General features: G+C 47.5%; 1 protein-coding gene across 3 annotated transcripts in view; it reads left to right on the top strand.

Moving 5' to 3' along the window:
- The window catches only part of PLEKHH3 (pleckstrin homology, MyTH4 and FERM domain containing H3), a 36,867-nt gene extending 22,709 nt beyond the window's left edge, over positions 1-14,158 (top strand). For all 3 annotated transcript variants that reach the window (XM_081884088.1, XM_081884087.1, XM_081884089.1), the window contains exons 5-12: positions 1,537-1,694; positions 4,358-4,466; positions 5,863-6,160; positions 9,959-10,166; positions 11,237-11,373; positions 12,320-12,440; positions 12,728-12,963; positions 13,586-14,158. In XM_081884088.1, coding sequence (XP_081740214.1) covers positions 1,537-1,694; positions 4,358-4,466; positions 5,863-6,160; positions 9,959-10,166; positions 11,237-11,373; positions 12,320-12,440; positions 12,728-12,943 — 1,247 coding nt within the window. In that variant the 3' untranslated portion in view covers positions 12,944-12,963; positions 13,586-14,158. The remainder of the gene's footprint in view (positions 1-1,536; positions 1,695-4,357; positions 4,467-5,862; positions 6,161-9,958; positions 10,167-11,236; positions 11,374-12,319; positions 12,441-12,727; positions 12,964-13,585) is intronic.
- Positions 14,159-15,987: the final 1,829 nt, after the last annotated feature.

Raw genomic sequence — 15,987 nt, 5'->3', positions numbered from 1 at the left:
TATAGCAAACCGACTGGAACGTGACCTTGTAACTTGTTTGGGTGGAGGTGTGTGTTGCGTGTAGAAACTGGCTTTTTGTGTGCATTTTGTGCGGCTGGAGTGCAGCCTTCTGTACAAAGGGAAGAATCGTGCCTATTGCTCTGCCCGTGTTTGTGTCTGCCCTGCCCATTGCTGGCACCCCTGGCCCATGAGAAAATGTGGCCTTTGGGCCAAAGCAGGTTCTCCACTCCTGTTTCAGCTTTCTTTGATTGATTGATTGATTGATTGATTGATTGATTGATTATATGCCGCCCATCAGACTGGGTTACCGCAGCCACTCTGGGTGGCTTCCCGCAATTGAAAACATCAAACACAATAAAACGTCAAACATTTAAAACTTCCCTATGCAGGGCTGCTTTCACATGATTCTTAAAAGTCAGATAGTCATTTATTTCCTTGAGATTTGAGGGTGGGCACAACGACCGAGAAGGCCCTTCTGATTTTCGCTACCTCGGTCTCAAAGCTGCTTTTCTGCAATAGAAATACATTGCATGCAAAATGTAAAAACATAAAAAAAATATTTATGTAAAAAGATAAATTAAACCACAGAACCTTGGGGGTTTTTAAAATATGGAAAAACTTAAAGGGAAAGCATCAGGGAATTTTAAACTTTGGAGAAATGTTAATGAGACAAAAGGCTCCTAAGTTTGAAAGGATAGATATAGATATAAAAGAATAGCCTCTCTATGGCCTGTGTGTGGCTGTCGTGGGGAATCCAGAGCCCTTTCTCTTCCTACTTCCCGCATTTCTGTGTTCCTTTCAGGCCTATATCTGCTACTAATGCTTATAGATAGGGACGCGGGTGGTGCTGTGGTCTAAACCACAGAGCCTAGGGCTTGCTGATCGGAAGGTCGGCGGTTCGAATCCCCGCAACGGGGTGAGCTCCCGTTTCTCAGTCCTGCTCCTGCCAACCTAGCAGTTTGAAAGCACGTCAGTTGCAAGTAGATAAATAGGTACCGCTCCGGTGGGAAGGTAAACGGCGTTTCCGTGCGCTGCTCTGGTTCCCCAGAAGCGGCTTAGTCATGCTGGCCACATGACCTGGAAGCTGTCTGTGGACAAACACCGGCTCCCTCGGCACATAGAGCGAGATGAGCACACAACCCCAGAGTCGTCCGCGACTGGACCTAACGGTCAGGGGTCCCTTTACCTTTACTAGTACCGTATTTTTTGCTCTATAAGATTCACTTTTTCCCTCCTAAAAAGTAAGGGGAAATGTGTGCGCGTCTTATGGAGCGAATGCAGGCTGCACAGCTATCCCAGAAGCCAGAACAGCAAGAGGGAATGCTGCTTTCACTGCACAGCGATCCCTCTTGCTGTTCTGGCTTCTGAGATTCGGAACATTTTTTTCCTTGTTTTCCTCCTCCAAAAACTAGCTGCATCTTGTGGTCTGGTGCATCTTATAGAGTGAAAAATACGGTATATTATACCTGTGTATACGCGTGTGTGTGTTTCTGTTAATCACATGCTGGTACTCCCTTCTGTCTCCCTCCTCCGCAGGATACTGGGCAGTGACTGTTTTTGGCAGAAAGCACTGCTACCGCCTCTACACAGAGCACTTAAACGAAGCTGTGCATTGGGTTTGCGCCCTACAGAAGGTCATCATCAGCAAACCCCCCGTGCAGACCCCAACACAGCTCCTCATGTGTGACATTGAGGTGAGTGGGGCATGGGCCAGGAAGGGAATGGGTGCGGTGCCAGGGCCAGGGCCAGGACACACCTGCTGAGGCTGCAAATGGGCCAAGCCACACTCCCGTCAGGCAGCAAAGGAGTTGGGAAGCCCTTGGAGCTGTGAGGGTTTTCTCCCTTAAATGAAGGGAGCGGCAGCTGCAGACACAGCATTTCCTACTCCTTTAAGGTTTGGACTGTCATTTTTGCACGCTTTAATTCTTATTCATAACTGCTTTAAGAGCGTCTGCAATGTTACGGGTTTGACGGGTTGTTTAAACATCTATTTTTGTAATTATTATTTTTCCTGCCTGTTGTAAAATAATTTTTATTTGATTTTAGAAAATATATGAAAGTCAATTAAAAATCCATATACAGTGGTACCGCGGGTTACATACGCTTCAGGTTACATACGCTTCAGGTTACAGACTCCGCTAACCCAGAAATAGTGCTTCAGGTTAAGAACTTTGCTTCAGGGTGAGAAGAGAAATCGTGCTCCAGCGGTGCGGCAGCAACGAGAGTCCCCATTAGCTAAGTGGTGCTTCAGGTTAAGTACGGACCTCCGGAACGAATTAAGTACTTAACCCGAGGTACCACTGTAAAGGGATTGCTCTAAATCTCACGACTCTCCCTCCATCATCCTCCCCATGGGTCCTAATGCCAATATTTACAACTGCATATCCATTATCCACATTTTTTATCCATCTAAATCAGGCATCCCCAATCTTTGGCCCTCCAGATGTTTTGGACTACAGTTCCCATCATCCTTGACTATTGTTCCTATTAGTTAGGGATCATGGGAATTGTAGGCCAAAACATCTGGAGGGCTGCAGGTTGGGGGTCCATAGTTTCTGTTGCCTAAATTGTCCATAGTTTCTGTTGCCTTTCAGGTGTGATTTAAATCCTGCTAATGTTTTCATCTGCGTTCCATAGTCTCCTAAATAATTTATAAATTTCCCCCATTCTTTAAGTTTTTGTCCTCTTGGTTCCTGAGCTTTCCATTTAATTTTGCTATTTCAGCTTAGTCCCATCTGTGGGCTAATAACATAAACATATTATTATTATTATTATTATTATTATTATTATTATTATTATTATTATTATTGAAATATTATTATTACAACAACAACAAAACAACAACAACAATAATAATATCATAATTTATACCACCCATCTGGCTGGGTTTCTCCAGCCACTCTGGGCTGCTTCCAACCGAATATTAAAAACAACACAGCGCCAGACATTAAAAACTTCCCTGAACAGGCCCTAAATTTAATGATCTAAGTCTTGGGGCAGGGGGCTGGTTTCATAGGCGAGGCCTATGCTAATTAAACAGACAACCAATTAATATTGTTGCGGGTAGGGGTGGAGAGCTAGGCCCGTTCCTTATTGCTGACGTGCCCCAAAGTGTTAAGTTGCACCATCTGCCCTGGGGATTTGCAGTGTGAAATGCAAACGGGTTTCGTGCCCGGAGCCCACGCGCACCTGGTTAGCCACCTTTGCCGAGGGCAGCCCCTTCATGGTGGCAGCAGGTATTTGCATGCAGGTTTCCTAAAGCTCTTTAGGAAGGTGCTCTTGTTGACACCGCAGCAGTTCCTAGACTTGAATCACTAGCTGTAGAATTTCTGCAGGCAGTGAAATGGCTCAACTGACAAATACGTTAAGGGGAAATACAAAACAACCATTTACTCAAAAAAGGGATGTGTTCAAGAAATACCTACAAAAATATAATAACGATATAGCATCTATGGCAGTGATACGTTATAAGAAAGTATTAGAAAATATATTTAAGAGTAAGCTAATAAGTATAAGTACATTCAATATTGTAAATGTAAAGCACATCAGGAAATGATGGGAAGTCTGTCTTAACATAGGGTGGTACTGTGGGTTAAACCACAGAGCCTAGGACTTGCCGATCAGAAGGTCGGCGGTTCAAATCCCCGTGATGGGGTGAGCTCCCATTGCTTATTATTATTATTATTATTATTATTATTATTATTATTATTATCATCATCACTTATACCTTTGTATGTGAATATAAGATCATGTATGATATCCATGGATTTCAGTAAAGATGATAATAATAATAATAATAATAATAATAATAATAATAATAATGAAATTCTTCAGGCAGGGTGGACCTGTAAGTCAGCAAAAGCCTTCTGGGAAATTATTTATAGTGAGCTAAAAAATTGTTTAAAATAACTTTTGTTAAAAAACCAGAGGCTTTTCCATTAGGTATAATATTAGAAGAGATAGTGAAAGAGGGAAGAAAGAAAGAACCCCATCAAAGGAAGAATGGATATTAAAACTGATGGATTATGCCGAAATGGCGAAATATACACCAAGAGGACAAAAAAATTAGAAATGAATGGATTAACTTTATAAGAATATATGAAGGAGCATTACAAACATTTAAAAACGTTAGTAGGATTGGATTAACACTTGTAATATAATTTGATAAAGGGTATTGAAAAAGGAGACTTAATAGATTGGATAAAAGTATTTAGTCACAGAAAAGAGAAGAGATAATTACTGGAAACCGGGGAGAGGAGTGGGGGGAAGTCCGGGGGTCAGAAGAACCCCTATAAAAATATTGAATTTGTTATGGATTAGTGCAATTTGTGTGTTTTTTCTCTCCTCCCCATCCCAGGAGAACCGTAACAGCCCAGAAATCCTGGATCAGATTTATCAAAATAACCCCATCCTGTGCTACACGGCTGGCCCAATCTACGCGCCTCTGCTACCCTTCCCGTATGCAGGTGGGTGACCGCTTCCTTGCACATGGGTCAGCATCGTCCTAAAATTGTTGGCTTCAGTCCTTGGGCAGCATGTGCCGTTGGCTGTACAGTGCCAAACAGTTCAGCAACTTGGTGGTACGTGTCTCAGGGCCGCAATACCTCAAGGTTCGCATATGAACCTACCCAATCCCTGAGTTCATCTTCTGAGGCCCTCCTTCGTGTGTCTCCTCCTCGAGAGGTCCAGAGCGTGGCAACACAAGAACGGGCCTTCTCTGCAGTGGCTCCCCGTCTGTGGAATGCTCTCCCCAGGAAAGTTCGTCTGGCACCTTCATTATACACCTTTAGGTGCCAGGCAAAAACGTTCCTTTTTAACTAGGCCTTTGGTTGATCTTGGGACGCGGGTGGCGCTGTGGGTTAAACCACAGAGCCTAAGACTTCGCGATCAGAAGGTCGGCGGTTCGAATCCCCGCGATGGGGTGAGCTCCCGTTGCTCGGTCCCTGCTCCTGCTAACCTAGCAGTTCAAAAGCACGTCAAAGTGCAAGTAGATAAATAGGTACCGCTCCAGTGGGAAGGTAAACGGTGTTTCCGTGCACTTCTCTGGTTTGCCAGAAGTGGCTTAGTCATGCTGGCTACATGACCTGGAAGCTGTACGCCGGTCAGTAAAGCGAGATGAGCGCTGCAACTCCAGAGTCGGCCATGACTGGACCTAACGGTTAGGGGTCCCTTTACCTTTACCTTTTTTGGTTGATCTTATTGACATCCAATACCCTTTTAGAATGTGGCTCTTGGGGGGGGGTTTATTGGGCTATTGTTTTTAATTTGATTTTATATACAGTGGTACCTTGGTTCTCAAACTTAATCCATTCTGGAAGTCTGTTCCAAAACCAAAGTGCACTTTCCCATAGAAAGTAAGGCAAAATGGATTAATCCGTTCTAGACTTTTAAAAACAACGCCTGAAACAGCAATTTAACATTAATTTTATTCTCTAATGAGGCCCTTGATCCATGAAATGGAAGCAGTAAACAATGTATTGCAGTCACACAATCAGTCAGTAGCTAAACTGGGTTCCACACAGTCACAAAAAAACAAAACAAAAAGAGCTGCAATAACAGAAACGCGAAATAAATAGCAAAAACAGACAGACCTCAGCGTAACACTTAAAACGGATGTGTGGCCCTCGAATCGGAAGTGTAACACTCAAAACGGAGCACGTTCGGCTTCCGGAAAAAGTTCACAAACCGGAACATTTCTGGGTTTGCAGTGTTTGAGTACCAAGGCGTTTGAGAACCAAGGTACCACTGTATTATGATTTTCTTTGTGAACCGCCCTGAGACCTCCGGGTATAGGGCGGTGTCTAAATCCAATTAACGATAATGGATCCTGAGCGCACAGCTTATTTCTCCGTGTCTCTGCAGCTCCTGGTGGCCAGGGCTACGCGGGGATCCGTGACGAAGCTGTCAAGCTGTTCCACTCGCTGCAGCAGCTGGAGGGGCTGCGGGAGCCAGCCCTTCTCATGCAGGGGGTGCTGCAGACGTGCCATGATCTCCCCGCCCTGGTGGACGAAATCTACTGCCAGCTGGTGAAGCAGACCACAGAGCCCCCAGCGCCGGGTGCAGCCGCGGACCTGCGCTACTGGCAGCTGCTTGCTTGCATGAGCTGCACGTTCAGGCCGTCGCTTCCTGTCCTCTGCTACTTGCAGCTACATCTTCAGCGGTGAGCCCTGGGGGAAAAGGGAAATCGGAGTGCGTGTATGTATGGGGTGCATGTATTGCCTGTCAACAGGCGGAGAGGCCAGAGATGATGGAATTGTGGAGTTGCAAAGGACCCCAAGGTTCACCTAACTCAACCCCCTGCGAGGCAGGAAACTTTCCCCCCCAATTTTTTTTTTATTTTCCAAAAAATTTAAACAAACAAACAAACAAACATACATTTTAATTGTACTTAACCCAGTCTTAGTAACATTGTTGAGTGACTTCCTCCAATCCCCCTGGCTGAATTTCAGTGTATATCATTGTAACAGTTTTCCAAAACCAATTTTCACATTGTTGTTGTTTAGTCGTGTCCGACTCTTCGTGACCCCATGGACCAGAGCATGCCAGGCACTCCTGTCTTCCACTGCCTCCCGCAGTTTGGTCAAACTCATGTTGGTAGCTTCGAGAACACTGTCCAACCATCTTGTCCTCTGTCGTCCCCTTCTCCTTGTGCCCTCCATCTTTCCCAACATCAGGGTCTTTTCCAGGGAGTCTTCTCTTCCCATGAGGTGGCCAAAGTATTGGAGCCTCAGCTTCAGGATCTGTCCTTCCAGTGAGCACTCAGGGCTGATTTCCTTCAGAATGGATAGGTTTGATCTTCTTGCAGTCCATGGGACTCTCAAGAGTCTCCTCCAGCACCACAATTCAAAAGCATCAATTCTTTGGCGATCAGCCTTCTTTATGGTCCAGCTCTCACTTAACATCTTTCTTTCTTTTCATTTTAACTTTAAACATGTTATTCTCTAACATTACATATTTAACATTACATATTTAAATCCTAAGCCTATCTGGCATTTGCAAGTTTTTAACGTATTTAACTAAATAGTCTTTGAATTTCATCCATTCCTCCTGGTAGTCTTCCTCCCTCTGGTCGTGGACTCTTCCAGTCAGGTCGGCTAGCTCCGAAAAGTCCATCACTTTCATCTGCAACGCAGGAAACTTGTGCTGAACGTGGGGCGCAAACCCACAGCCCTGAGATGAAGAGTCTCATGCTCTGTTAGCTAAGCTATCACTTGGCAGAAGCTTCTCTGCTACTCTTAAGCGAAGGCAGTCCTGTTCTCCCTCTGCACCGACTCTTGTTGATAGGACGGTCAGGAAAGGGGGCCCTGTACTCTATCTCCTTGCTTTGAGGTGGGATGCAAAAAATTGGAAAGAAAAGATTGTCCCAACTAAGGATCAGTGGTTGGATAAATTAATAGAGTTTGCAGAGTTAGCAAGCCTGATGGCCAAAAGAAGGAATACCTATGGGGGGGGGGAGTGAATGGCAATGCCTTGAAGAGTATTTAAAGAAAGTTGGCATTAAGGTAAACTGGCAAGTAGAATGAGCATATGATCAGCAGCGGAGAATTCAGTGGTACCTTGGGTTTACATACGCTTCAGGTTACAGACTCCGCTAACCCAGAAATAGTACCTCGGGTTAAGAACTTAGCTTCAGGATGAGAACAGAAATCGTGCTCTGGCGGCGTGGCGGCAGCAGGAGGCCCCCATTAGCTAAAGTGGTGCTTCAGGTTAAGAACAGTTTCAGGTTGAGAAAGGACCTCAGGAATGAATTAAGTACTTAACCCAAGGTACCACTATATAAGTGATTGTTGTTGTTGTTGTTTAGTCGTTTAGTCGTGTCCGACTCTTCGTGACCCCATGGACCAGAGAACGCCAGGCACCTCTGTCCTCTACTGCCTCCCGCAGTTTGGTCAAACTCATGCTGGTAGCCTCGAAAACACTATCCAACCATCTCGTCCTCTGTCGCCCCCTTCTCCTTGTGCCCTCCATCTTTCCCAACATCAGGGTCTTCTCCAGGGAGTCTTCTCTTCTCATGAGGTGGCCAAAGTACTGGAGCCTCAGCTTCACAATCTGTCCTTCCAGTGAGCACTCAGGGTTGATTTCCTTCAGTATGGAGAGGTTTGATCTTCTTGCAGTCCATGGGACTCTCAAGAGTCTCCTCCAGCACCATAATTCAAAAGCATCAATTCTTCGGTGATCAGCCTTCTTTATGGTCCAGCTCTCACTTCCATACATCACTACTGGGAAAACCATAGCTTTAACTATACGAACCTTTGTTGGCAAGGTGATGTCTCTACTTCTCAAGATGCTATCTAGGCCTGTCATTGCCCTTCTCCCAAGAACCAGGCGTCTTTTAATTTCGTGGCTGCTGTCACCATCTGCAGTGATCATTGAGCCCAAGAAAGTAAAATCTCTCACTACCTCCATTTCTTCCCCTTCTATTTGCCAGGAGGTGATGGGACCAGTGGCCATGATCTTCGTTTTTTTGATGTTGAGCTTCAGACCATATTTTGCGCTCTCCTCTTTCACCCTCATTAAAAGGTTCTTTAATTCCTCCTCACTTTCTGCCATCAAGGTTGTGTCATCTGCATATCTGAGGTTGTTGATATTTCTTCCGGCAATCTTAATCCCGGCTAGGGATTCATCCAGCCCAGCCTTTCGCATGATGAATTCTGCATATAAGTTAAATAAGCAGGGAGACAAAATACAGCCTTGTCGTACTCCTTTCCCAATTTTGAACCAATCAGTTGTTCCATATCCAGTTCTAACTGTAGCTTCTTGTCCCACATAGAGATTTCTCAGGAGACAGATGAGGTGATCTGGCACTCCCATTTCTTTAAGAACTTGCCATAGTTTGCCGTGGTCGACACAGTCAAAGGCTTTTGCATAGTCAATGAAGCAGTAGTAGATGTCTTTCTGGAACTCTCTAGCTTTCTCCATAATCCAGCGCATGTTTGCAATTTGGTCTCTGGTTCCTCTGCCTCTTCTAAATCCAGCTTGCACTTCTGGGAGTTCTCGGTCCACATACTGCTTGAGCCTTCCTTGTAGAATTTTAAGCATAACCTTGCTAGCGTGTGAAATGAGTGCAATTGTGCGGTAGTTGGAGCATTCTTTGGCACTGCCCTTCTTTGGGATCCTTCTTTGGTGTCACTTCTATAAGGTGTTGTAAGTCTTCATAGAATTGGTCAATTTCAGTTTCTTCAGCACCAGTAGTTGGTGCATAAACTTGGATTACTGTGATGTTAAAAGGTCTGCCTTGGATTCGTATCGAGATCATTCTATCATTTTTGAGATTGCATCCCAGTACAGCCTTCGCCACTCTTTTGTTGACTATGAGGGCCACTCCATTTCTTTTACGGGTTTCTTGCCCACAGTAGTAGATATGATGGGCCGGAGGGAAGGTGCTCCTCAAGCGAGGGGGTCATCCGATATGATAGATATGATGGTCATCCGAACTGAATTCACCCATTCCCGTCCATTTTAGTTCACTGATGCCCAGGATGTCAATATTTATTCTTGGCACCTCATTTTTGACCACCTCCAACTTACCCAGGTTCATGGTTCTTACATTCCAGGTTCCTATGCAATATTTTTCTTTACAGCATTGGACTTTCCTTTCGCATATAAGTGATGGAGAATGCTAAAATAAAGGTGTAGCAAAATAACACGAATCGGATGTCGGGATTGGTTGGGAAGTCCATGTAAGAGGATGACAAAATGACGAATGTGTGTAAAATATAATCTGGAAAAAATGTAAAAATAAAGCTCCGTGCTTGGAGGTGAGATTAAACCTGCCAAGAGGAAGTAGACATTCTTCATGCCCGCCTGTCTCTGCCACTGCCAGAGCAGTGTATTTAATGCACGACAGCAATTTGCAGGTCCTTTCTTGGGAATCTTGTTTGTGGCTAGGGGTGTGGAGTGCTGAGCACCGTTCTCGGGTGTGGGTTCCCTAATGCCGGTGTTTCCCCGGTCCCAGCAGGACAGAGAACCAGTTCCCAGGCTCGGAGGCGACTTGGTACGGACGCTTCATCGCAGAGGCCCTGCACAAGACCAAGGGGCGAGAGTGCGTGCCTTCGCTGGAGGAGATTGCGGGGCTGATGGGGCGCCAGGAGACCGAGTGCGGTGTGCATTGCCCTAGCATCGCCACCTGCCATGTGGCCGTCACCTCCCAGACCACAGTCCAGGAGGTGAGCAGAAGCCCTGGGGCTGAGTGGCGAGGGTGGGTGGTGGGCAGGGGTGACGCCAGTTGGGGCGATATTCCTACCCGTGGGGCTTGCAGATTGCCAACAGGAAGCTGCGGCTGAACTTGTGGACGATATTAGTGGTGTTTACTTAGGGTTTGCGGGTGGCGCTGTGGGTTAAACCACTGAGTCTAGGGCTTGCCGATCAGAAGGTTGGCGGTTCGAATCCCCGTGATAGGGTGAGCTCCCGTTGCTCAGTCCCTGCTCCTGCCAACCTAGCAGTTTGAAAGCACGTCAAAGTGCAAGTAGATAAATAGGTACCACTCCAGCAGGAAGGTAAATGGCGTTTCCTTGTGCTGCTCTGGTTTGCCAGAAGCGGCTTAGTCATGCTGGCAACTAATAATAATAATAATAATAATAATAATAATAATAATAATAATAATTTAACACTCTGGGCGGCTTCCAGAAAAATATTAAAATAATGCAATACATCAAACATTAAAAGCTTCCCTAAACAGGGCTGCCTTCAGATGTCTTCTAAAAGTCTGGTAGTTGTTGTTCTCTTTGACATCTGATGGGAGGGCGCTACTACCAAGAAGGCCCTCTGCCTGGTTCCCTGTAATATTACCCGGAAGCTGTACGCCGGCCCCCTCGGCCTATAGAGCAAGTTGAGCGCCGCAACCCCAGAGTCGCCAATGACTGGACCTAATGGTCAGGGGTCCCTTTACCCTTTACCTTACTTGGGAGAGAGGAGGGAGGAAGGGAAAGAAGACTTGCCTCTTTCTTTGCCAAAAGGCCCAAGCAGCCAGGATTTTGTCTTGCACTGTGGCGCTGGCTGCTTCCATTCCACGGTGCGGTTGGCGAGAGATGAGGCAAGCTTCTTTTCCCTTTTCCTCTCACCACTGTGCACCAGTTGGGTCTCTGTGCCCCTACCCTTCCACCCCTACCCTGCCCCCCTCTCCGCCCCTCTGCATGCTTGACACTGTCTGTCTGTGTGTGTCCCCTTTGCAGCACTGAGTGCCCTCCTGCTGGACATGCCCAGGCCTCCTGTCACCCCCTTTGTCTCCTCGTCCCAGGTGGCCCTGGAGCTGATGTTGGGCCTGGGCCTGGCGCATAGCCCCAACTCATTTGCTCTCTACGAGGAGAGCTGGAAGCACGTGCGCCCCCTGCCGGAGGATGCCCTGGTGGCAGATGTTCTCACGAGGTTCGAAAGGTAAATGACCTCCCCTCAACCCAGTAGAATTTAACTTGACACACAGGAGCCAGGAGGAGTTAAAAAGAGTTGCCAGCACGTTGAAAATCCCAACTCAAAATAAAGCGACATCCTAGCCTTTGCGGCTCCAGAGAGGATCTTGCAAATATACGGGGGGAGTGGCTTGGGAAAAGCTGGGTTGCCGGAGGAGGAATGTGCATGTGATTGCAGAGGTGGGGTCTATTTCAGCTAGGAGGAGCGGAACTCTGCAAAAATATTTTTTTTAAAAACCCCTAGTTATGCAGGGCACACTTCTGAGATGAGTACAGAATGTATCTGACTTTGTGGGGAAGAGGGACACAGTAAAACCTCGGTTATCGAATGTACAGTGGTACCTCTGGTTAAGAACTTACTTCGTTCCGGAGGTCCGTTCTTAACCTGAAACTGTTCTTAACCTGAAGCACCACTTTAGCTAATGGGGCCTCCCACTGGTGCTGCGCCACCACCACCCGATTTCTGTTCTCATCCTGAAGCAAAGTTCTTAACCTGATGTACTATTTCTGTGTTAGCGGAGTCTGTAACCTGAAGCGTCTGTAACCCAAGGTACCACTGTAACCCATTCCGGAAGGCCATCGGCTTCCCAAACGTTCAATGACCGAGGCACGGCTTCCAATTGGTTGCAAGAGCTTCCTGCACACAAGCGGTAGCTGCGTCGGATGTTTGGCTTCCGAAAAACGATCGAAAACCAGAGCATTTACTTCCAGGTTTTTGGCATTCGGGAGCCGAAACATTCCAAAACGGAGGTGTTCGGGAACCGAGGTTTGACTGTTATCAAGCTACCAGGAAAGTTTCAGTCTTTTTCGTTTGCCCCGGTATCCGTGGCATATGGGGTCAGAACATTGGATCAGGTTAGGGCATTTTTGCTTGTCCCAGAACTGATGGGATGTCTTTGCTTGCCTTGTTGTAGCTCAGCTGGGGAAGAGCCACCCAGGAATCCCCCTGGCAGACTCTGGTTCAGGCATTATGGGTGTCTGAATCTGGACTGCGTCCCCTGCAACAGCCAGGAGTTTGCAGTGCTATTTGAACAGGTAAGAAGAGGTCACGCTGACCAAGAGAACAAGCTTGCAGGAGTGGGGAGTGCTGTTGTTCCAAGCGACACACCCTCTCCCTACAATGGCCATTAGCTGTTCATCTAAGGCCACATTGCCCATTTGAGACCTTTCCACCCTTGGGCTACGTCACACTTGCAGAACCTGAATGGAGGCTTCTCCACCCACGCCTACATCCCTTGCTTGGACCAGCTTTTCCTTATTGACCTGCTGTCCACCCGCCTTAGTTTCCTGCTCTCTAATTCCAAGATCTTCCTTACCACCAGGGCATCTCTCGCTGGAGCATTGTCTGCTGGGCTGTGGGCTCTCCCGCCCGCGGTCAAGCTGCGAGCAGAGTGGAAGCAGCTCCCGTGCAGCCATTTCCTGGAGACAGCCTCTCTGACGGGAGTTGCCGTGTGCGAACGGAAACAGATACAGGGGACGAGGCAGCCAGAGATCAGCCTGGTGGGCACGTGGTTGGCCTTTGGGTCTGTCCTCTGTGACGCAGAGGTTTATTTATCAGGTAAGTCGTCCCCCCTGCTCTTCCGTATTTCCGGGCACGACTTGAGAAGGTACATGATGGAGAGAACTACGAGAGATCAGTGGCACAAACTCGAATAGTGTGCAGGCACTGCTCTTTGGCAAAGCAGGATCCGGCCATTATTGTGGAGGGAGGATTTTCCAACACATGTAGCACACTCCAGAATCAAAACAGATTTGGGTATATTTGCAGGTGGAGCTGTGGTTAAACCACAGAGCCTAGGACTTGCTGATCAGAAGGTCGGCGGTTCGAATCCCCGCGATGGGGTGAGCTCCCGTTGCTCGGTCCCTGCTCCTGCCAACCTAGGAGTTTGAAAGCACGTCAAAGTGCAAGTAGATAAATAGGTTCCACTCCAGCGGGAAGGTAAATGGCGTTTCCGTGCGCTGCTCTGGTTTGCCAGAAGCGGCTTAGTCATGCTGGCCACATGACCCAGAAGCTGTACGCCGGCTCCCTCGGCCAATAAAGCGAGATGAGCGCCGCAACCCCAGAATCAGCCACGACTGGACCTAATGGTCAGGTGTCCCTTTACCTTTACCTTAGAGGGGCAGGAAACGGCCTAGGAGGGGTAGGCCGAGCTCTGACCTTCCCCCCATTTTCTTCTCAGGCAAAGGAGGCGGTTCTGCAGGCCCAGCGTATTCCGCACGGAGCTGCAGGAGGAGACTCTCGCGGTGACCGCCACCAACAGACAAAGGTCTGCACTTAACCAAACAGCCAGCGATGGGGACCCTGCCTGCGCCGACTTTTCGCCCTGGCAGCAGCCTTGAAGGCCAGGGAGATCTCGTGCCTTCCCCAGCCAGACACTTGCAGTGACAATACCCGTGGTACTTTATGCTCCTAAGGAGCTGGAAACGTATGTCCTCTCCTGTGTAGAGGGATTCCCTTCCCTTCCCCAACGCGTGTAAAAAATTATTTATATCGATAGATCTCCTTTCCTCCATTCGGTCTCTCGGAACAAGTAGTTGGCACACCTCTCTCTTCTGCCTGTAAAGCTGCAGGCAGCTTGACACTGTGCCTATCGTCTGGTCTGTGCAGACAATGCCGTGTTTTCACTCGCACATGAAGAGATGGTGAAAAACAGCAGAGGACTTGGGAGTGCTGGGTAGCATCTCCTCCTATGGGTCTCTCTTGCAAAGCTGTTTTTTTAAAAAAACAAACAAAATAAATGTAGTAAACACAAGCCAGTGGCTGCTTAGCTTTGAGCTGGATGAAGCGTGTCTTGTGAGAGGGATTACCAGTTTCCCCCCGGAGTTTCTTGTCTCTTTTCCCACCACAAAGGCCTCTGGCCAAGCTGTTCTGAGCCCAGCTGATAGCATCGTGATTATCAGTGAGAATCGTTTTTTTAAAGGCAGGGTGTAAATCTATAAATACTATACGGTAACAGGGTGCCTCTAAAACAGCTGGTGCTCATGTTGCATCGCATGGCCTCTTGCCTTTTTGTGCTGAATCTCTAATATTGTAGCTCGTTTTTCCGATCTCTCTCACTGCATGGCGAATGGCTTGCAGTCTGCACCATCTGTAAGAGCGTTCATGTGAACAGAGGCTTGTTCAGCCGCAAATTTGTGCACATGGAGTTTCCACTCCTTCTACACAATGCCCAAAGAAAAGGATTTCACAAGAGTTTTGAGTAAATGAAGTCCAGGGGCCTGCTGGACCAGGGTGAGAGAGCCCACGTCACGCTACAAGCATTTTGGCAAATAGTTTTGTTTTCTTTGAAGTCCACAAATTGTGTCAAGACCCGATAGGCAGCAGGGAACTACGGAAAGCTGCTTTGAAGCACACACAGAAGAATGACTTTCACTTATCCACTGAGCAAGTGTGTTGAGCCCGAACCCACAAGAATGTGAAGTGGCCTTCAGCCCTTGCTGAAATCAGAACTCAAAGAAGCAGGTTATTCTTGTCTCCTCAGCTGCAACCATCCAGGATGATCTTAAAACACACCAGTTTAGGCCTGGAAAATATTTTTCAAGCCTAACCAACACGGGGAGGGAAGAGAGGCAGTAAATGTAGGGTAGGTTCTCACAGGCCCCAAAAGGTTGGCAACCCCTAACTCCTATCTCCAGGGACGTGGGTGGCGCTGTGGGTTAAACCACAGAGCCTAGGACTTGCCAATCAGAAGGTCGGCGGTTCGAATCCCTGAGACGGGGTGAGCTCCCGTTGCTCGGTCCCTGCTCCTGCCAACCTAGCAGTTCGAAAGCACGTCAAAGTGCAAGTAGATAAATAGGTACCGCTCCGGCGGGAAGGTAAACGGCATTTCCGTGTGCTGCTCTGGTTCGCCAGAAGCGGCTTAGTCATATTGGCCACATGACCCGGAAGCTGTACGCCGGCTCCCTCGGCCAATAAAGCGAGATGAGCGCTGCAACCCCAGAGTCGGGCACGACTGGACCTAATGGTCAGGGTTCCTTTACCTCCCATCTCCACTGCTTGTGCCCTACGTACCAAGAAAACAGAGTCCCATCAAAAGCTTCTGAATCCACCCAGCAGCACTTAATAGTTAAATTCCACCTCCTGCCACCAAAATTCCACTGTAATGGTTTTGTGGATTTCTTTTTTGCACCAATCTCTCCCCCTTTTTTAAAAAGAGCTGCCCATTCTACATAAACAAGATCAAGTCTTTGTTGTTTAATCAAACACTTCCATTTGTGGGATGGGTGAATCACTCCCCATTTCTGGGACATTTTTTCAGGGGGCGGATGGGTCACCTATGAGCCACTTGCTACGAAAACGGCAGAGGCTGGAGGGTAGCAAGATGGCAGGAAAGAATAAAGAGCTTGATGTATCGCTCCCTCGCGCGTCAGGAAGTGACAGCAGCTGAAAAGGTTAATCTGGCGGTTCATTGTTTTTAAAGATGGCAAAATATGAGGCACTCCTCGGTTTTGATCACCTAGCACCAATTCTTGCCCATCATGACAAAGCCATTTGTGGGCTCCTGTTTCTCCTGCGGTGGTTGGACTGTGCAGAGCAGAGGGAGACAACCTGTAGCCTCATTTGGCGGCAGGGCCAACCTCA

This window comes from Podarcis melisellensis, assembly GCF_964234715.1.
Source record: "Podarcis melisellensis genome assembly, chromosome: 13".
NCBI classification, from domain to species: domain Eukaryota; kingdom Metazoa; phylum Chordata; class Lepidosauria; order Squamata; family Lacertidae; genus Podarcis; species Podarcis melisellensis.
Note: the sequence above shows the minus strand (reverse complement) of the source record. Positions and strands in the feature narration are given on the sequence as shown.